This window comes from Manacus candei, unplaced genomic scaffold (assembly GCF_025592945.1).
Source record: "Manacus candei isolate 608988 ecotype Guabito, Panama unplaced genomic scaffold, ASM2559294v1 h1tg000018l, whole genome shotgun sequence".
Classification (NCBI taxonomy): Eukaryota; Metazoa; Chordata; class Aves; order Passeriformes; family Pipridae; genus Manacus; species Manacus candei.
The window spans coordinates 13410498-13432331 of NW_026138066.1; the positions used below are offsets into that span (position 1 = coordinate 13410498).

The following is a 21834-nucleotide window of genomic DNA, read 5'->3' on the forward strand; positions in this document are numbered from 1 at the left end:
GTCATTACCTCTTAAAAATCAGTGCAGTTTTCTACACCATGATAACTTGTTTTCATCCGTGTTGGCTTGCAGGTGAAAAAGAACTGCCAGGATTATCACAACGGTGTGCATTTATTTTTACTGGCCCTTGGGCCCAGATCAGAGCTGACAAGCCTAACATTTCCAAAACCTTCATACACCAGGGGCTATCAAGAGAATCACACTGCTGTCATAAGTCCTCCAAACCAGGTTTCAGCTCACTAGTGTGTTTTTCTAATAAAGTTCTGGAGAGTAAGAGGTTTTCCCCTCCTGTTGTACAGGCTAGAAGCAATTTTTCTAAAGATTCTGGTACCAGACCTTTTCTGCTCGGCAAGAATGCGTATCAAGTTGTATTTTGTAGGAACTTTGGGAACATTTACATGGAAAGGCCTGGAAAAGATTCTGCCAGTATTTTTAGGGGAAAATTTGTTTTATAAAATAAAACACAAAGCTTTTGCTCACTTAAACACCATGGGATCTAAATGCCATTGTAGTACTAAATACAATATTGTAAGACTGTGTCTTTGCTTCCTTGGCTTTTCAGAAGCTTTTCTAGACATTTAAATATCTTTGGCTGAGGCAGAATGATCAGTGAACATTTGGAAGACAGAAAGGAAAGCAGAGGTGTTTAATCACAGGCTGGAGCCTGCTCAAAGGCAGGGACTGGCAAGCTTCCAAGAACGGTGCACCAGACATTCCCTCTTTCTTCCTCCAACTTAGAAGATGAAGCATATTGGGAAATGTTGTTTTTCAAAGAGCAAAGATGTTGCCAACTTGCCTACCAGCAGTGTTCTGCCTGGAGCAATGCAGACGTTTTTGGCTTTTACCAAACGCAACCTGCCCCTGTGCTATTCCAAGTCTGACCACACGCCCTCTTACACCCACTCCACAGGTTACTTACCCTGCCATAACACCTGCCTCATGTGTGTGCTGAGTTTTGTCCAACATCACAACATCTAAGAGAACAGATCAGAGTTGAAAAAGACAAGTTTGGAATATTCTGAATGGCTAATCTCTCCCTTATGCAGGTATTTGAGATGGAGGGAACTGGGTTCAAAGGAATTCTGTGCTTGTATTTTACGAGCAAAGATACAGAAGAAACTTTATGACAGTGCAATGAACAAAACAAATACAATGTATCATATACAGTTTGCTTACTTCAATTTTATTACAAATGGCTCTTATTAGGGAGACCTACACTTCTTGTATTTCTTTCCAGTTAAGTGCAGATTATAACTAAAGTGGCTGCTTTAGCACAAGAGGAGAGTGCAAACGGAAAGAACTAAAATGGGACACAAGACCTAATGTGGAGGCTGGATACACAATGTTCAGAGATGTGCAAGTGGGACCATATGTGCTCCCTCATCTTTGGGTGGAACACCTGGAGGGACTGCCTAACGCTTTCAGTTGGAAGAATGAAAGGCTACAGGACTGGATTGCTTTAGGATGTTACACATGACCAGAGTGAAACAGTTCTCCCGCATGTTTAGCAGCTTTTGCATCATGTCCAATGGTCTTTTCCTTTAGGTCCCTTTCTCTTTCAAACTTTTCCATTTGATCCCTTGACAATGTCTCAGCATGTCACACACGCCTTTGCTCTCGAGCTTGTCTTGCAACACAAACTTCCTTTCTTTGGGCACTCTGCCTGCCGCTGGAATCCCTTCACAAGGCTACAGATGAAGAAGGATGTTTGCCTTCTCTTTCCTCAGGTTTACCAAACGATTAGTAACATCCCTTCCTCTGTGGGCTGAGCCATGCAAGATGCTAGGAGAACAGAGAAATCAAAGGAACAATTATTAACCTAGTAAGTGTTATTAAAGCGCTAGTTCCTCATATTTTACATCCCATTGCCCAACTCTCAAATTTCAATCCCTTATTCTCCTCCCAGACAAGATAATCTCAAATGGTAGCCCTTTTTTTTGTTCCACTTGAGCTGTTGTCCCATATTGCAGCAATACCCTTTAACAAAACCACAGGTAAGCATATGTTTTTATGGAAAAGGACAGCTTCTTAAATTCAGACAAATTAATCTTTCCACAATTATGTTTTTAAAAAGCAGAGAAGTATTACTAAAGAAAGGTAAAAAGATACCTGGAAAAAGGTATGGACACTGCCATATGCTCATATAATAACACCTGAGCTAGTTCTGGAAAGGAAATACTGCACACATAGATGCTTGGAGAAAATCTCCTGAGTAACATGCATATTACTTACAAACACCAGCTGATAATCATAAACCATTTTCAAAATGAACATAATTTTGCAGACATGATGTATGCTTTTTTTTTGTCTTGTTTAACAATGAAGTGTATGGCAAAGCAAGAAAGCAAAAAGGAGAAAGCCAGACACCTTTTACAGCTTCTGCAATTACAAACATTTACAGATGCAACATTTGGGAAAAGCGCCTTAAAACCAACTGGCAAGTATATTTAAAAGTTAACATTTTTATAGATGTCAAGTTAAAAACCTTAAGGCATTAACCAGCTTTGGTTTCAGCTTTTCCTTTCCATTTTCAATTCACAAAACTGAGACTGATCGAAGTCTTATCAATTAAGATAATCCATACTGTTGTATCTTCATAAACTGGTAAGAATGGACTAATGTGAGGCAAAGACAATTAAAAAGCAGAAAAATTTAGAGTATTAGGATTAGGGCTATATAGTGCCTTTGGCATCTGCTGCTGTTTAAAACAGTTGGTATGAACAAGTTTTTTCATGGATTAATAGTTCTAGCCTGGTTATAATTTTGGCTGTACCATGAGAAAGGCAGAGCCTGCTGCACTTAAGAGAACCATAACAGCCTTGTCCACAATCTGCTGTACTAACATCCATGGGATATAAAGGCAACATCTACTACCTGGAAGAAGTACTTTTGAATTTACTTGAATCTACACATACAGTATAGTACAAATAAGAAGATAATCTCTGTACTTACCAAATGAGGTTCCCTCTGCAGGACTATCAATCTATTTTCCTGGGAGGCATCATATTTGATCTTCCATAAAATAGTCTTGGCTGTCCAGAGAATTTATCTTCTAGTTAAGAGTCCGTAAGCGCCCGCGTAGCTTCCAGTTTGTTTCTGCTTTAGTCTGGGCACAATGGTCACTAATCCAGAGGCAATTTCAGCCCAATTCCATGCAGCACACATGTCCTGGGGATAGTTTTCTGAAGGCTTTTGTATTTGGTGTTCTTAATAAATCTGCATCAGGTTTCTTGACTGTGATACACATCCCTGAGTTACTCTTCCCTGGAGATTTGTTCAACTACCTAGTGCTGGATGGTGTCATTGATCTCCTCACTACTGGGAACATCATCTAAATATGGTCACTTATCTCTTCAAGGAAAAAGGGTCCAGAATCTTTGTTGGAAATACAGGGGGGATGGTCAGTTTTAGAGGTCTAATTCTGCAAAACCTGGAGCTGCAGCAAACAGATGCTATTGGTATATCCCAACATGAACAGGAGGAAGACAGCTGGTCTGGAGGATACTAAAGCAATGTGTATGTGGAAAAGCTACTAAAGCAGTATTATGGACCTGGACTTGGCCCCTGTTCACACCAACCTTACAGTGGTGTGGTTTACTCTGAAACTGAGGTATGTCACTTCAAGGCAAATAAACTGTAGTTTGATAACCAATTAATTAATTAATCTTAAGTATAAAATCTTTCCAGTTTAGACCAGGTCTAAGCCATCATGTAGAAGAAATCAGTTTAACAGGGAAGGCCTCAATTCTACAAACAGTTACATACATATTTAACTTTGGTTCATTACTAATTTATATAATTCCTGTGAATGAAAACATTCACTTCTTTTAAGTTAAGCATAGGTGGATATATTTGTATGACAAGCCAGATTACAAAAATATAAGAGTTGCAAAGCAGTATTTTGAGTGTTTCTAAGCATAGTACTGAAATGTTATGTTATTAAACAGCAGGAATAAGGTCATACCCAACAGAATCTGAGGGGGGCACTGAGGGGTACGATCCAGATGCTGGGGTGGTCTCTCCTAAGGAGGCCTCCTCCGGTGGTATGGGGTGATGTTCAAAGAACTTGGAGACAAACAGCAAACTGTGAGGCAAGAACAAAACAAAAACAACCTAACTTGTGCAAAACCCAGAAGCTTCACAAAATAACACTCAAAGACTACAAGACACCCCCAAAAGCTCACTGATCAGAGTCTAAATTTTAAAATAAAGATTACATTTACACACTAAATCTTCAAGATTTGTTAAAAATATTATTTACTTTAGAGAGGATCAGAAGATCATGCCTTAAACATAACCTTTGTGGAAAGTAATTTTTTAATCTTTTAGTTGGATTGCAAACATCTGGTTCCTCAAGAATGCACAACCTATACCTATATTGAGTACATAAACTTATTTTAACATTTGCACTGATGTAATGCCAAAACCCAAACGTCAAATGGATACAACTACGTAATCCATAAACCCTGAGCACAAACTCTAGAGATGTCTATGTAAACAGTTACAAACATAAAATGAAACTAAATTAATTCTTGGGGGAAAAAAACAGCATTTTAAACCATTATATGAAAATCTATTTAGAAGACTTAATAGCCGCTTCTAAAACTGATGAAATAGAACACAGAGCCATTTTACACCAGATCCTTAACCTATATCAAAGACTTACACAAATAGATCAGTAACTCGATTCAAGAACACGACTGTTTAGGACATTTTCTTTTATGTTTCTTACCTAGGCATTTATCTTGCTAACAGATTAGTTTTCAATCTCTGTAAAACCAACTGCAATTTCACTATATTCAACTGGTTGAAGAGAATAAACACAGAGCTAAAAATTTAAACAGAGGCCCTAGCCATCACATAATAAAGAACCAGTTTTGATTAATAATAACAACTGTGAACAATGAGAAGTCTGTCTGATATAGTCAAGTGCTCAGCAACCCTACTCATGCTTCAAAGAAAGCATTTCATAGTCCAGCAAAGAAATATGAACTGGTTGTCTGAGCTAGCACAGAAAGAACATGAATTAAGCAATTTCACAAGAACAGTGGAACCCCTATATTTTTTTTCAGGCACTTTCTCTGACTTCCTCAATTCCAGATTCAATGTAAGAAAACGCTGACAGCTGTACACTTATTAGAAGGCTCAACTTGAAAACCAATCGTGATTACTTACTCAAGTTGGTCATAATTAACACACATCAGTGGCACTTCTGTACTACAGCGCTGGTGAAATTTGTAGCCACAGGTCTGGCACCGGAACCCCTGGAAAAGCAGCTTTCGACAGAAGTCGCAGAACGCTAACGTGAAGAACGTTTTTCGTACCTGCGTTGTAAGACACAGTCACAATTACACAGAGTCCTCCTGCAAACCTGAGACTGTCTGCTTTTGTCTCCCCCCTACAGTTCTATGTATCAGACAGATTTGCATAAAGGATTGTCTCTTTTTTGAAACAGTATTCACGCATTAAAATTTTCTTTCGAGTGTTTATTGGAATTAATGCTTCACTTCATTAGCGATAAGAAAGACAGCAGCAAATCTGAAGCAAAACGTCACTATTATCGTGCTAGGGACAAACATTCAGAATTTAATTGGATACAACCTATAAAACCAAAAGCTGCTGAAATATTATCTTCTAATTTTTCCAGGGCCCAAATAACATTTCTATCCAACACTCACAGGACTGGAAATACACATATGGCTTATATATAAGGTTTCAATGTATGGTTACACATATAGTTGTAATTTTGATTACTGAAACTCCAACATTTAGAATCACAAAAGGGTGATCGTGTATGATCCCCAAATTACAGGGGGGAGAAATGATTTAGTTAATTTTCTATTTTAGCAATACTTGGCATAAAAACACATTCTAGTTCTATTACTACCTGTAATGATCAAAATTTCAGAAGGATACTAAAAAAAATGTTAAGCCTACTACATTTCATCTAACTAGCCATAGCCAAACTAGATTGAGTAAAATATTTTAAGCAGCTCGCAGATAAAATTTTGGTATTTTTTAAATTGAAACAGAAGGTCTTTCTTCTCAATGTGACAAACATGATTTCCAGGATTTTGTATGTAGCTGGTACCATTTAGATGGATTTTGTTTAGCAGTTTCCATTTACTTGGTGCTTTATCAGGTCAAAACATATTTGTGCTCTAGCATCATTGATGATGTCAGCACTGCTCTGGGAATAGTTAGTTCATTAGTTAATTGCTGCTGCAGAGCCAGCAGGGAGGCCCAGAATACATTTTATAGATACAGCAATACTAAAATAGTAGATTGTTATTACAGCTCTGCAATGCAGTGCTGACTTAAACCCCCTACATTTATAAATTTTAGAGGGTGTATTCCATCCAAACCTTAAGAGTTTTAAGGGTGATCAAGTACTCTAACATCACTTACTTCAAATACAATTGTATCTAATTCACTTAAGCTACTGTGATTAAAAACCTTTTTTGCAACTCCCACCACATGCCACAGATAGAAAATATTCCAAGTTGCTGATCTGAATTTGAAAGTACAAAGTTAATGTAACCCTACTCAATGTCTCACAAAACGAACATACGAAATTGTGTGTCGTGAGTGGCACATTCTCCAAGACTTCCACATGCAGCTCCTCTCCCGTGAGCCAGGAAATGTCTGTGTCCCAGCCAATTGGCTTCTTCTCTCTAAAGTGCAAATAAGCCTCTCATTAGCATCGGAGCACAAGCCCTTGCACGTCTCTTGCCGAAGTTGCGAGATCAGCTAAAATGTTGCACTGTGGGGGTTTGCTACTCAGGCTCCAAATGCCCGAAACTTTAAAGGCAAGACATGAAGCTCAGCACACAGTAAATAAAGCACACCCTCCCTGGACAAATTGCATGAAGGAAATGTACTTTTTTCCAGTCAGCTCCAGTAGTAGCCAATTGCTTGGCTCCAAGGTGACGGATGCCTTTCTGATCAAATAAAGTGTTTGTGAAAGTACCTGTTGCGTAAGAGTTGCACAGAGATGGCTGGTTGTGTGCAGTAAAATAGTCTACAAACTTTTTAGGGCTGAAAACTCTTTTTTTTTCCCCCAAGGGAATTCTTGTTTTTAGTTAAGAATGCATCATAACCAAGTGAAATAAAACCAAGAAGTTAACACAACCTATTTAATACTTGTTTGGCTAGCATGAGTTTGATTAATGACTGTTTTGCCACCAGTCTATAAGCCCATATTTACTCAATATCACGCCTGAGCCTTTTTCTAGGAGTTTGCCATTCTTTACAACATGTCTTTGAAGTACAAATTGTTCTAATGAAAAGTATCATATAATTTTCAACTTTGAAAAACAACTTCCACAATGCTGGATAGAACTGACCATACTGGGTAGCTCCAGTAAGATTCTAAGAACAAAAGGCCATCCCACACAAACCATACCCATCTTGTATTCTGTAAACGGCACAGCATTCTGGAATAAGACCTCTCATCATCAATGCTTTCTTTAGGCTGTCTCGGACTGTCACTCCACATCTTGCTGGAACCTAGAGGTCAAATAGGAAAGAAATGAATTAAAACAATTTCCAATTTATCTCCCTAAACTGATGCAAACATTTTGACCCTCAAGTGCTAGAACCCACTCATGATACGTTACAGAACGGTAGGTCAGAGGTTTTCAAAACCTTTTTGTAGCGGGGAAAACTTTGGTGAATAGTATGCGTGAAACAGAGCTCAGACAGAACAAGCTCTACACTTCTACTAACATTTGGAATGAAATCTTCATTCAACTCTAGAAGTGACTTTCCAACTTTTCTCAACTGGAAGAAACTGGAGACCCAGCACATGCACAGCTAGTAACTACATACAGCTATAATTTTACAGCCTGGCCTGAACTTCAGTGGGGAAACATGCCAAGTGAAATTAAGTGAAGGAACTAACTTGGACTGCACTCAAAAAAACATTACTATAAAATGTAAATATTTTATTTTCTATTTCTAAAACAGAAGATAAGCATGCAAACAAGTAAAACAAAACAGTCCTCCGAGTCAGGCAGACCATTACCTCACACTTTAACCTATATTTGCAGCTCTACAATACTTCTTATATGAAAAACATATTCCTCTCTTCTGTTTCACTGTTTGAAAAGTTTAGATATCTAACAGGATGGGAAGAATGGAGGAGCACACTAAAAGTAGCCAAACAAAGAACTGCGAACTATGTAAAGTAAAGATATTTTCCTTGCCTCTATTCTAGCCGTAGGCATATCTTATATGAGTTAGTACATCATCTCTAGGTATACCTGTGGTGTAGGCATACAATTGTATACAATCTAGGTATATACCTATACAGTGTCAAGCCATTAAAAAAACCCCAATACATATTCTGTGGTTAAGTGTAGTTAAGGTGTTGAATATTACCTATTTACTATTTCTAGAACTCAATAGTGAAAATATGTAAGACTTCAGGTGCTGTACATATTGGGACATCTCCTATAATCATGAACAGAACTTCAAAAACAGATCAGAAGGAAAACTCACGAACTCAACAAACACAAGAAGCCTATCTGAACATCTGAAACTCAATTCTAGCTTGCTAGTGGCTTAAGCCAGAGCCCTCGGCAGACAAATGCAGTCCTTTAATCAGCTTCAACTGGCTTTGGATCAGAGCCTAGTTTTCGCTCCTTGCACTTAACTTTCCATGGGTATTTAGGGGCTCTATGTCCTACTTAAGGATGACAGTGGAAAGTACCTTTGTGAACACCACTTGAGGTTATGCTATATATTGCATCTCTAGAACTCAAACATATGCTCTTTCAGAAGAGACAAAATAAAGCAATATTTTGCTTTGCCATCTTCCTCTCATTAACATTAAAGTGCTTCTTACAGGATATTTGTGCATTTCATCTGGTCAACACAAACATTTAAAAAATAGAATTTCTCTTAATTCCTTGAAATAAACATCCTATAGCACACTGCTTTACAAACTTGATACTCAGCCTTAAGTGACTTTGGTTTACACACTGCATTCCTGTTTAATGTATCTTTTTATTAATCTAAAGATTAAGAATCCCAGAAGTCAGCACCACGGCTTTCAGTCACTCGTAGGTCATTCCTGCAGCTTAAAACGTCCTTAGTCATTACTAACACCCATCACTGATATTAAAAGGGAGCCTGGGAGCCCCTGTTATCATTAATACATCATTATCAACAACATTCCATTGCAAAACTCAGCCCTCCGTTGCTTAGGTCTCTTCCAAAGTAATTGTTCACACCAAAACCAACTGTTCATAGGGTCGTTCTGTGACTGGTACTCCCTGCTCCCAACCTCTGGAAACATGGTCAGTATAACCAGCACCATTTTATGAGGCAAGTGGCCATTCCCTGTGACTGAGCGAGTTGTGTTTGCTCTCTTTCCCCTCATTATCAATCCCTGAAGGTCCTGTCAACCAAGGAGACAAAATGAAGAGAATTCTTCTTCCCCTCCCTACAGGCTTCAAGGTTTCTGGGTGCCAGGCTGGCTGCTCCCTCCCTTGCCAGCCCTCAAGGTGCCAGGCACCCAAGGCCACCAGGTGGTGGCAACGGCCTGGCCACAGAACACGGGAGTCTCAGAGCTCCCAGGACACTGTCTATAAATCGAGCAGCCCCCAGTCCTAAGGGGGGAACTTGGACTGGAGGTGCTGTTGGACAGTGAGATCTGGGACCTACCAGTGCCCAGGGATGTCCTCTCCTTCCTCCAAGGATTGAGGGAGTGACTCATATTCTTTTATATGAATGGTGAGTCTAGATTATGATTGTTATACTGATATGATGTATTAAAGATTTGTCTTGATCTGCAAAGGGTGCAGAAATAAATGAGGTTGTATTATAAATTCTGTATTATAAATTCTGTATTATAAATTCTGTATTATGCTACTTATAAATCGTACAATACTGATTCTGCTTGTAAAAATCACGTGCCATTCTAATCATAAATTCTGTGTTAATATCTTGTTACAAAAATAATTATTTAATTGTACCTATGATTAGTGCCATGATCATCATTCTGCCAAGGATCCCTGAAAGAACCTGTCTGTGCCCTCAGTGTCGGGTGACAAGTTCTCCTTGCTTACAATGTATATACATATTTACAAATACAGAGTAAGTATTTTTAAGAATCTGACTAAAATCTCTGAGGACTTCAGAGTGTGCTCCAACCTCCCACACATATTAGGTCCAGTCATGAGCCATTCTGATGGAGCAAGCAAGTGTTCTTTGGCTCAAGGCTATTTTTCCTCTAAAGTATAGCTCCTGCTGGATTGAGGTTGACTCCCCACAGACAATTAAGGTCTACCTTTCCAGTAACCTCAGTCATTTCACCACTGATATCCACAGTGGAAGAAAAAAGTGAAATACTGAGAAGGTGACAGACAGACAATGGGGACAAAAAGGGAAATGAAGAGAACGAGGAAAGTGGTTCAGTATGAGGCAGAAATGGGAGGAGAGAGTCAGGACAAACTTAAAAACTGACCAGAGAAAGTACATGTCTACTGGGAGAGGGAATTGCTATCAGCAAGTTGGTGGGAAACAAACACGCAGGACAGAGGGAAGATGGTCTGAAGAGCTAAATGAGGCAGAGGACAGGAAACAAAGATGTGATGAACTACCTTGTAGGAGAGAACTGGTTGCCAACAGTTGGAGAAATATTGGAAGCACATCCTGAACAGGAAGCTTTCATGCTGTGATTAGGAGAAAAGGTGGCTTGTTTTGGATAAGGAGTATCAGAGGGAAGGAAGTGCCTAAAAGAAGCCTTAGAACACAGCACAGATTGGGAAGAGGTTCTAGCTCAGGCAGAAAACTCCAAGGCAGTAAGTATTAAAAGAAACAAGGTTAGTAAAATCTTGACCCAGGTGAGGGAATGGAACAAGACAAGGAGAAAAAGCCAAGCAGAGGGAAGGTGACTAACATTAAACAAGAGATAAGGAGTCTTGGGTTCACTGGAAGACATTTTCTTCCTCCAGCGCTCCATAAATGATGACAACATCCTCCAGTAACTCAGGAAGTAAAGATCTGCATCAGGAACCTAAAAGTTCCAATGCTGTTAAGGAATTACACTGCTGTAAATAATGCCATTTCAGGTGATTTCTAATTTTTTTTTCCTTTTCATTCTGCCAAAAATCAAGATCTATGAAGTTACAGGGTTTCTTTTAAGAGATCAACAAAGTCAGAAATGCAAACCCTCAAAACTTGGGAAGTATCAGAATGAAGGTTGCCTACAGCAATATAAGTGCCATAGGATTATGAAAAATGTGCATTAAACATCTTGTTCACTCATTATTTGCTATTTCTCAGTATTACTTCCCCAAGTCCCCTTCATTAAAATCCAAGCCATATTTCTGCAACTTCCAATTAGAGACATGGGTAGAACATTTGTTCTCTTCACTGCCATTTGCAACAAGATCCAGCTAAAAACCAGAGAATTGTTTTGATTACTTTCAAAAATCACCACGATCCTGAATCAGCATCACATTTAGAAAATTCTCCTACAGAACTCCTGAGCAGAGAATCATAAGGCTAAATTAAAAGAACTTAGTGCTAGAATAAATGCTTGTGGTATTGATTAATCATTTTCCCAGACTGGTACAGCATGGTCTATCACCGTCTGTGCATGTAGCCCTTCAGCCCCCTCCTTCAGGCCCTATCACCACCTGCTGTAAAGCAGAAATACCACCCTACAAAGCACTCCCTCTGAAACTTCTTCCTGCCTCATCCCCTTTTTACCCCCAAAATATGGCAAATTTAAAGAAAAACCCCGCTCCAAGAAAGTGATTTGGAGAGCAACTCAGAATTAAGAAAAAAACCCCAAACAACCCAATTTTTTTCCCAGCTAACAGACTCTGAAGCAGGAATTTCGGAACAGCCTCTTGCTCACCCCCAGCCCGAGGGAGGGTGTGCAGCCCCACAGAGAGCTCAGAGAGCCGGAGCCCTGCAGTGCCCCACCCGGGGAGCCCCGGCTGCCTGCCAGGAGCCGGCACCTCCCGCACGGCGGGCAGGCACCGCGGCGGCTTTATCCATTCCAGCAAGACTTCTGTCAGGATTCCCACAGAGCATTTGAACTGAATCACATCAGCATTTTTTGACAAAATCAGTTCCCCACGAGAATGTTTCTCATCTGCTCCAAAATACGCACTCTTATGACTGCAGTCCAGTAAACTGAACAAAGTTTGCATTTTATTGAAACACAGAGTGCTTAATTTTATTTCAAATCCATTCAGTGCCATCCCTTATCTTTTTATCTGTTTTATAACTAAGAGACTCTAAATACATTTCATAATGATTATCATCCAGAAAACTCACATTACTGAACTAGGGGATGTACTTCCAAATTGTGATTGCTAAGGGCTTTCTTTTTAGGATACTTATACATCTGAGATTTGTAGATCAGAAAAGGTTTAGGCTTTTGTAGCAACTTGAAAGTTGATTCAGAAACTTTCAAAACTGAAGACTATGAAATAGTGTGGGCTACACAATACTAAGGAATAGTAGAGAAGCTGCCAACAGAGACTGTGAGGTGTGTTCAGTGTGTAGCTTAATATACTGGAGAAAGTAATTTACTTGTGCCTCCTGAACTGGGCAAGTAGCGATTCAGGAAGACACCAAAACACATGCTCAACTTTGCAAATGTTAAGTCCAAAGGAAAAAAACGAAAATTATTCCAGATTCAAAAAATTCTCAAAGCAGTCTTACTACCTAAACAGATTAAACAGAACTGTAGACCTTAATTTCCTCATTTCTTTTACTCATGTGAACTGTTTCTAAGGACAGTAAGTATTCATAACAACATTGTTGATATATATTTAGTACTGGAGCTACAAGCATTTAAGCAATGCATAATAAATCACTTATTTCTGTAAATCAGGTCATTCCCGATTCAGTAAGAAATTCAAGGCTATGTCCCTAAATAACTCTTACATCACTCTTCTAACATCAGAGTAGGAACTGGCATAGTCTCAGTAAGTTAAATATGCTTCCTTACACCAGTGCAGTTTCCAATATTTTAGAGCAATAAAGAGACTAAAGAGACTGAGAAACACTTCAAAAATCAATGTAAAGGTATTCTCTGAAAGTGGAGAGGCTGGTCAGCTGTGAGTATCTAGTACTACACTTCTCAATACCAGTTAGCTGGCTCTATTTTTCCCCTCAGCCTTCCACTATAGTCCAGCTCACTTTAGCCAAGTGTTGTGTACGTAAGGTATGTGTAACATACCTTAGAGCTTCAGAGTAATTCTAAACAATTAAGCAGACTACTGGGTACAATACTGGAAATATTCCAAGTAGCATGGATTTGAAATATCATTCAAAAGTATTTATTTGCTTACCACAACATATACATGCTGAAAGATCACACTTTTCCCCCTCTGATACCTATATGACTAAAAAATGACAGCTACATGCTCACAGAATTCAATGTGTTGGGAGAAAAACCGGCTAAGCTATCTTTTTGCCAAATAACTAGTTTGGTCTTCCAACATGTCAGGTTTTCTTGTAAAATCCAAACATGATATCCACATTTAATTTCTCATCTTAAATATGAAGGACAAACATTTAAGCAATCCAGTCAGCCACTTCGTACAGCACTGACATTAGGATAACACTGAACATCACATCCTCTATAAAATAAAGAACATGGCTTTTAGACACAGCTCTTCTGGATTTCAGAGCATGAAGCTCTGTCCAACTGCCAGGAGAAAGCAGCATTTAAGAAAATACTAACACGTTCTATTAAGAATGTCAGACAAATAATGTGCAATTCCATTGCATTAAATCTTGTTTCCAAGGGAAGTGAGTAGAATTTACCCCTTTTATAAAGCTGCTCCCATTCCAACAAATGCATCCTATTTAACTTGCAAAGACACCCATTTGCACCTCCAATGCAATTAACTGTATTCACTTGCAGAACACAATGGGACTGATTTATGTCCGTACAGAAATATTTTTGCAAGAATTTACCATCATTAAACCACACTGGATCAAGCTGGTTGTGCCCAGTCAACATTAGCCTCCACATTACCATTTTTCACACTTCTGAGGGACAGCTCCCAAACTGTTCAGAAGAACAGTGATCATTTGTAAGGTGACAGTAGAGCACAGAATCACTATTTTAAAATTTTAGTTAGGGTGAACACCAACGGCAGAAGTTGTGAAGACTGACAGTGACCTACCAATAAAGTTTGGAAGAGATGGTTTTAGACTTCAGCCTTGAGAGAAATGCACATCTAGAAAAATATCTGTAGCCATTCTATGGGCATCAAACCCCAGGACTCGAAGGTTTCTGTTCAAGTGACAAAAAAGTCAGTTGGCTGCTCTCCAAACCAAAACCCAAACGCATTAGAAATCTAGGATACAAAATAGTTTAAGTAAGTCTTTGTAGTAAGTCAAACTCAGAGTACACTTGCATAGATTCCTGTCTCAGATGATCACACTCCAAATGCTTTAAAGGCAGGGTGGGGACAAGAAACTACTGCAGAAGGGCTAAAATTCACATTCTTCTCTAAACTGATGCAACAGATCCTAAAAACAAGGAGATACTTTCATGTCCGGGTAATATATACATTCTCTACAAATATTAAAGCCTTGGTTGGCTAGTTTGCTTAAACAACACATGAAGCCATGAATTTAAGTATGACTTACTAGACATGGAATTAAAACATTTACTACAATTATTTTCAGATTCGTGACTTGCATTCCATTTCACTGAGCACCTGCCCAGCACGTTATGACGTCAAGGAAGCATGCTCCAAACAATATTTTCTTCTATCACTCATTACTTTCTACAGCCAGACTTTCCATCTCTTAAGGAGTCACTAAGCACTCCTCACTTGAGGAATACTCTTAAAAAACAGTGATCAGTGTTGCACAAGGCACTCCAGATGACAAGGCATCAATTTTATAATGGCAAGTTTTCAATATTGTTTGACTTTGCAATCTAAGACATCTAAGTGTGTCAATAAAACTGAAGTAGATTAAATTATTCTCTTTTAAACACATATGCCTTTGAATTTATCCAATATTGAGTTTAGCCTGGGGTGAGTTATCCCTGGCAGGCAGCTAAGCACCACCCAGCTGCTTGCTCAGTCCCCCCTGCAGTGAGACGAGGGAAGAGAACTGGAAAGACAAAAGTAAAAAAAACTCCTGAGCTAAAAGACAATTTAATAAATGAAGGAACAAATTTTTCTAGTGATACAGAAGCAATCAAACACCACTGGCAAACTGGTGCCCAGTCAGTCCCTGAGCAACAGCAACTATAGAAAAACTCCCCTCCATTTTATTGCAGAGGATGACATTACCTGGCATGGAACGATCCCTTTGGTCAGTTGGGCTCAGCTCTCCCCACTGTGTCCCCTCCTCAGCCTACTGGTTGGGGGGCAGTGGGAAACTGGGAAAGCCTTGCCCCTGTGCACACCCTGCTCAGCAACAGCCAAAACACTGCTGTGCTGTCAGGACTGTCTCAGTGCCTGCTCTAAAACACACCACCACGAGAGCTGTGGTGAAGAAAGTGAAGTCCACCCAAGCCAGCCCCCAGCACAGTTTGCTGCAGCACTGCTGCCCACCTTGCTTCACTGAACACCTCCCAAAGACACACTCTCCAGGCTTCCCTAGACATGAAGGACCTGCTCAGCACAGCTGCAGAGTCCATTTCATTGTACAACTTCTGTGATGCAGTAAGATTTTCTTGCTTATTGACAGGCTAACAGAGAGTCTTCCATTAAGTTAAATTTCTTCACAATGAAAACTGGTAACTAAGACTATAATTTGATTTTGCCTGTCAGCAATTCCATAGGTAGGCCAATAGCTCTCCCAGATGATTCAAGTATTTAAAAAAAGTATCAAATGAAGTTTACTTGAAAGTAAAATTTACTTGAAAGTAAACTACCATTTACTTTATGCTACCAGCACCAAATATGATGCATAAAATTCCAAAGCATTCAGATACATTCAGCAACCACCCATTGGCATAGGTTAAAAATAAACTCAATTTCTGCTGCATGTTTGATATAACATGGGAGGTTTTGTATTTTTTGATTAGAAAAACCAAATCATGTCAAACCACATTGTAATTAAATGCAAGAAACTAGTTCATTCAGCTGCCTGAACATCCCTTCTCTGAATTTTCCTTATACTTGACAGGTGAAACTGGTAGGACAGCTTGAATGCTGTGCTTACTTGAATCCAGTGCTTACTACTCAGCAAGTTTGAGGCACAAACTCACAGGCATAAACTGCAGAAAGCAAGATGCAAATCTTAAGTCAAAAGAAATGCACTGAGTACCAGATTTAAAAGCAGAACATTTGAAGGATCTCAGTTGTGCGTGCATGATGAATTAATTTATGCTAAGAATTTACATAGGATAAAAATAGCTGATTCTTCCAGTCTTCATGACTGCAAAGATCACATGATTGCTTGCCTAATTAAAAGGCAGATGTAGTAATAAACCAAGGTGTGACAAGAGTGAGACTTGAAATAAGAACTGACCCCATACACAGCATTCACAATCCTGTTTAGTTTCTCTAACTCTTCAGAGTACAAATTCTCCCTTTTAAAAACCTAAGTCTCATATTTGCATCTTGAGAACTTTCATTAACTTTGCAATACATATGTAACTATGAAACACATGTGAAGCATTCCAACACATACCAAAGTGGAAAAGCTTTACTGGCCCAAATTTATGCAGAGTTTTTACATGAATCGCCTCTAATTACTCTTAAACTTCAAAAAAAAGCAAAACAAAGAACAACCAAAACCCACACAATCTTCTATAGTTGAACACAGAAAAAAGAGAAACTTCTTTTTTACCCAAAGTATTACTTTTGGTTTAGAAGCTGCCATAGGAAGTTTTTAGACCTCAAGAATCTGCAGGAAGCTGAAGTATTTGGAAGCCACCAGGCTTTCCCAAAGCACCAACAGCATCTGCTATTCTTTTTTCTTTGTTGCTGTTCCCCCTTGATTCACTGTCACTACTCAGACCACTGTGGACAGAAGTAGAATTCAAAATGACAGAATCCACTCCTTGCTCACACTGACAGAGAACAGGCAGTGGGGCTGTGAGAGGACCCCTTATAAACTCACCAGGCAGAGCAGTGGAGACTCCTTCCCACCCTCACAGCCACTCCACCAGAAGGCACGAAGCAAACATCTCCTCTGGCAGCTGGTAATGTGCAGCAGACACCAACAGACTACACAGAAATGAAAAGCAAGAACCATCCCCACCTGATGCCTTTCAACTGCCCATTACTTCTTACATCTAAACACTGGTTTTCTATAACTTCCCACACTCCAGAACTCATACTGCTCATTTGCTTTCAGACTGTTTTTTCCCCAAATGTAAGTACTTGGCCAGAAGGGATTTCTTGGGTAATGACAATCATTCAGGGCTGCTAATATAAGCAACTGATATGATCTTTTTCACTGGGTACTTGAGTTAGAAGCCCCCCTACCATATTCTCTTCTTTCCTACCAGACCTCACTACAACATAAGAAATCTGCTAATATTGTTCCTCTGTGCAGTTATGACCAGTTTTAGCTACTTGTTTCTATACCTTATATTAAGTGGCTTTTTTTAGAAGCTCTTATTTCCTTCAGTATAAAGTAGCATGTGGCAGATTTAAAGGCCAAAACAGAAAATGATTACTCACACCACATACAACCATGCCCATGGAATGCCTTACTACAAGAAACAAATTCCTAGTAGCCATAGCACACGTTTAATGGAGACTGAACAGAGGCTTTCCAAATAGAAAACACTTAAACTCATGAAATTCCTGAGTGACAAAGAGATCAAATTTGGAAGACAACACAGAGAGAACATCATACATGCCTGCCCTGTTCTTGTGCTCTTTCACTGTGACAAAGAGATACTCCAGATATGTCCACAAAATGTTTATTCCATTCCAGGTTTCAAAACACTTTCCTGCAAGGGACCAGCCAGAACTGATGAGCCACAGGAAAACTGTCTAAAAATTCTTACTAATGCTTTAATGTTTGCAGTGATCAAGCAATCAAACAGGAGAAATCCCTAAATAATACTAACTGTTTTGTCAACTTTCATATAAGAGAGCAAAAATTGAAATTGTTTTTACAATTGGGAGTGGGGATTTTTCCTTATCTCAAACCTATCAGTTTAGAATTGGCAATCCCAAAGACATGCAAAGATACTTTATCCAAGTCCTCAAGAAACACTCCCCTCAAACCTCCAAAGAAAAAGAGAAAAAAAAAAATAAAAAAAATGACACAACTAGAAGCAATCCCATAAAATACTTAAATACTGTCCTAGATGCAAATACCATATTCCTGTAATCTTCATACTCATAGAAAGCTTTTTATGCTCACTGCCTGGAACTCCTTCATTTCATTTTAAAAATTTTTTCCACTGCATTCTGTCTCCTGCATTCTCCATGCAGTCTCTCAAAAGTCTCATCAGCAAATAATGTAACATGCTTTTATGACACCACACTATCATCTACTTCCATTCAAGACTACCTCCCTTCCACCAAATCTCAGTACCTAATAACCTCTCAGACTTCCAGCAGCCAGCTGGAGATCAGAGTTCTTACTTTCCTTCCACACCCAAAAGTTTTCTCAATTAGCAGATTTGTTTCTTTCCACACCACAGCCACTTATATTCCTAGCCCAAAGAAGTTTTGAACTAATATCTCCCTAAATTCTGCCACAATTTGGATAAGCTTCATCAGTTTGTTCTGCAAAACAACTTTTCATCTTAGGTAGACTTTTATCATCTTTCATTATTTCAACACCCTTCTCTCTGGCCTAGAACAAAACAGAACAAACCCAGCTGCACCGACTTTTCCTGGTCACATCTGTGTGGAATCCTTCTCCAAAGGACATGTAACTTGTCAGCTGACCCAAGCCACTGAGAAAGGATGAAGTACACATATACATCTCTCTGCATTAGAGGGGGAAAAACTTCCTCCCCCCAGAGAAGAGCAAACAATCTGTTGCTTCTTCTAGGAGGTTGTTCAGAGAAAAACTTCTCTTTATCCCTTTCCAGGCCATCTACAAGGAAAAACAAAAAAATCTGACACTACTCATTCCTTGAATCCTCTCCAGCTAACCAGGACAGTTATCTGGTTTTGCTTTCAAAAAAGTTACATTTGAACTCTGCCCTGTAGCCAGCTGAATCAAAATGCTGACTTCAAACTGCTAATTGATCATCATCTGTAGGCTCTAGCACATACTGGCCAGGCTTTCCTACATTAGGAAGAGGTTTGTCCAGTGCTCTGCCTTATGACACACGTGAAGAAACTTCCCATCAGAGACACTGCCTCTTCACCAAAATCACTTCCACTGAACAACATGGTCTCATTTCTCTTTACTCCATCAGCTTCCCCAAACTGTGTTTCTAATTGGAGTCAACTCCAACAGATGTATTTGCTTGATCCTACACGCAAACAATACTAATAATAAACAAAACATGTAGACAACTCTCAAGTAACAAGGCAGTTGCTAGTCAAAAATGTAAGATATGTAAGCAATTCCCCCCCATTTCCTGCATTTTTAACAGCTCTAAACAAATAGCAGAAGGCTGTCGTAGTACTTTGGACTGCTTCAGAGTATGATCAAAGATAAATAATGAGGTTGGCTCTCCATTACCAACTCAATTCCAGTGACTTTAAGTCAGTTTAAGAACTGTCATGGCATTTCCAGACAAAAATAAACATAGAGTCCTTAGGATCTGACAACATTTCTTTCCTGCTGAAGTGAAGTTGTGATTGGAAGTAAAAACTGAAAATATTATTGGGATATTAACAAGGTTTTCTTTCAGAAGTGGATATTAATTGAAAGCAGCTAAAGTCGGGGTGGGGAGAAGATTGCTGCAACTCTGCAACTTCAACAGTATCTCCTTTCCTGGGTACAGTGTTGATTGTCAAACCCCTTATCCTTATTTCACAGCCACACGGAATGGGGACTTGGAAAAGGCTCTGATGGCAGGTACCATATATTTTCACAAAGAATCTCCTTCCTGCTTCAACCTCTCACAAGCTACTTTGGGTATCTGAACACCCTAAACTACCATCATAGCAAATGGCTCAGTCAATGGGCACAAGTGAGACCAAACAGGTCTGCTTTTGAAGCCAGAGGTTATGAAGGAAGACTAAGACATGTGCAACACTCCTCTATCCATTGCGAGAAGGAAGGAACTCTGCTACAGCACGTAATCTCAGCGTTCACTGAAAAATGCTGGGTGCTTTTTTAGGCTGGTAACCCATCATCTGACTGCTGGCCATTAAAACTGCACTGTAAATCACGGAATCTTATACTGTGCCACCCAAAAATGCACATAGCACTCGAGGTGAGGCTGCACTGAGTAGAGGGGGAGAATCACCTCTCTCGACCAGCTAGCGATGCTGAGCCTGATGCACCCAAGGATACAGTGAGCTGCTGCAACTCCTTCTGAACTGTGTTTGCATTTCCTTAATTTTCAACAGACTACACATAGGATCAATAAATATTGAAAACAAAGTAATTACATTAAGAGTCACCATACAAGAAATTCTTGACTTTCTCAATAACATGAGCGCTGTTTCAAATTTCAGAGAAATGAACTTCAGCTCCAAGGCCAACAACCCCAACACTCAGAGTTCCTATAAGCACCATTTCCCAGCTCTAAAACAGAGATAATTTACTAGTGTGCTAAAAAAAAATAATTTCAACTTAATAACACAACTAGATCCAAGCAGTGTGTAAAACTGAAGTAAAAAGAAGTCAGCTCTCTCCTTGAACCAAAGCCAAACCATTAATGTGCAGTATCTGCTGACCAGACCTTACCTCATTGCAGTCTACACCTTCCTCATGAGGGAAAGAGGAGGGGCAGGCACTGATCTCTTCTCTGTGGTGACCAGTGACAGGACCCAAGGGAATGGCCTGAAGTTGTATTAGGGGAGGTTTAGGTTGGATATTAGGAAAAGGTTCTTTCCCCCGAGGGTGGTTGGGCACAGGAACAGGCTCCCCAGGGAAGTGGTCACAACACCAAGCCTGACAGAGTTCAAGAAGTGTTTGGATGATACTCCTGGTACATGGTGTGACTCTTGGGGATGACCCTGTGCAGGGCTAAGGGCTGGACTGGATGATCCTTGTGGGTCCATCCCAACAGCATATTCTGTGATTCTGTGATATATGTCCAACTGCTTATTTAGAATAACAATTTCAACCAAAACCAAGTCCCAGCAGAACTGGAGTTGACCTGGACCTTGCTATACAGCATACGAAGCTGAATCCTGTCAACTTGAGCTTCCAGCCAGTGATCCCACAAGTAAGATCATGCCTCCCCACATCTGCAGGCATCTATCTGTTCCTTTATTCACATGTACCTACAGACATATCACATTTGAGATGAAAGGAACCTTGACTACACCAGTAGCCTCTCTCCCCCTTTTCTGTTGGTACCACTTTTTGTTTTTTTTTTTTTTTTTCAAATCACAGCCCAAGCCTGCAAATTTTCCTGAAGCTTTACTCTTATGCTCCACAGTTATCAAGCTGGAAACAAGCTACAGGGTTAGACTTGTAAGGGAAATAGAGTTTAGCCTCCAGTACAAAGCTGGGGACAGAAGCAAGAGCCTCTCCCTGTTAAATGACATTTGCTTCCATAACCGGGAAAGAACATCTAGATTCAGTGCAGGAAAAAAACCCAGGACTGAAAAGGAGGCAGAAATGAGGACAGATAAAGTAGAATGAGAATACTGCAGATGGTGGGAAAAGAATATGAGTAGAATTATACTATGTGGCTTAAGAGGAGGACAAGAAAATACATAGGAGAGAAAGAAAAGGTAATGCACAGAACAATGCAGGATGTGATATATTGTGACCCAATGTAGGAGA

At 39.6% G+C, this 21834-nt stretch overlaps 1 protein-coding gene across 2 annotated transcripts in view; it reads right to left on the reverse strand.

Annotated features, from left to right (window-relative positions):
- The window catches only part of BRAF (B-Raf proto-oncogene, serine/threonine kinase), an 86677-nt gene that overhangs the window by 36085 nt on the left and 28758 nt on the right, over positions 1-21834 (reverse strand). For both annotated transcript variants that reach the window (XM_051784755.1, XM_051784754.1), the window contains exons 4-7: positions 7406-7509; positions 6572-6674; positions 5176-5324; positions 3965-4084 (exon numbers count right to left, since the gene is read on the reverse strand). In XM_051784755.1, coding sequence (XP_051640715.1) covers positions 3965-4084; positions 5176-5324; positions 6572-6674; positions 7406-7509 — 476 coding nt within the window. The remainder of the gene's footprint in view (positions 1-3964; positions 4085-5175; positions 5325-6571; positions 6675-7405; positions 7510-21834) is intronic.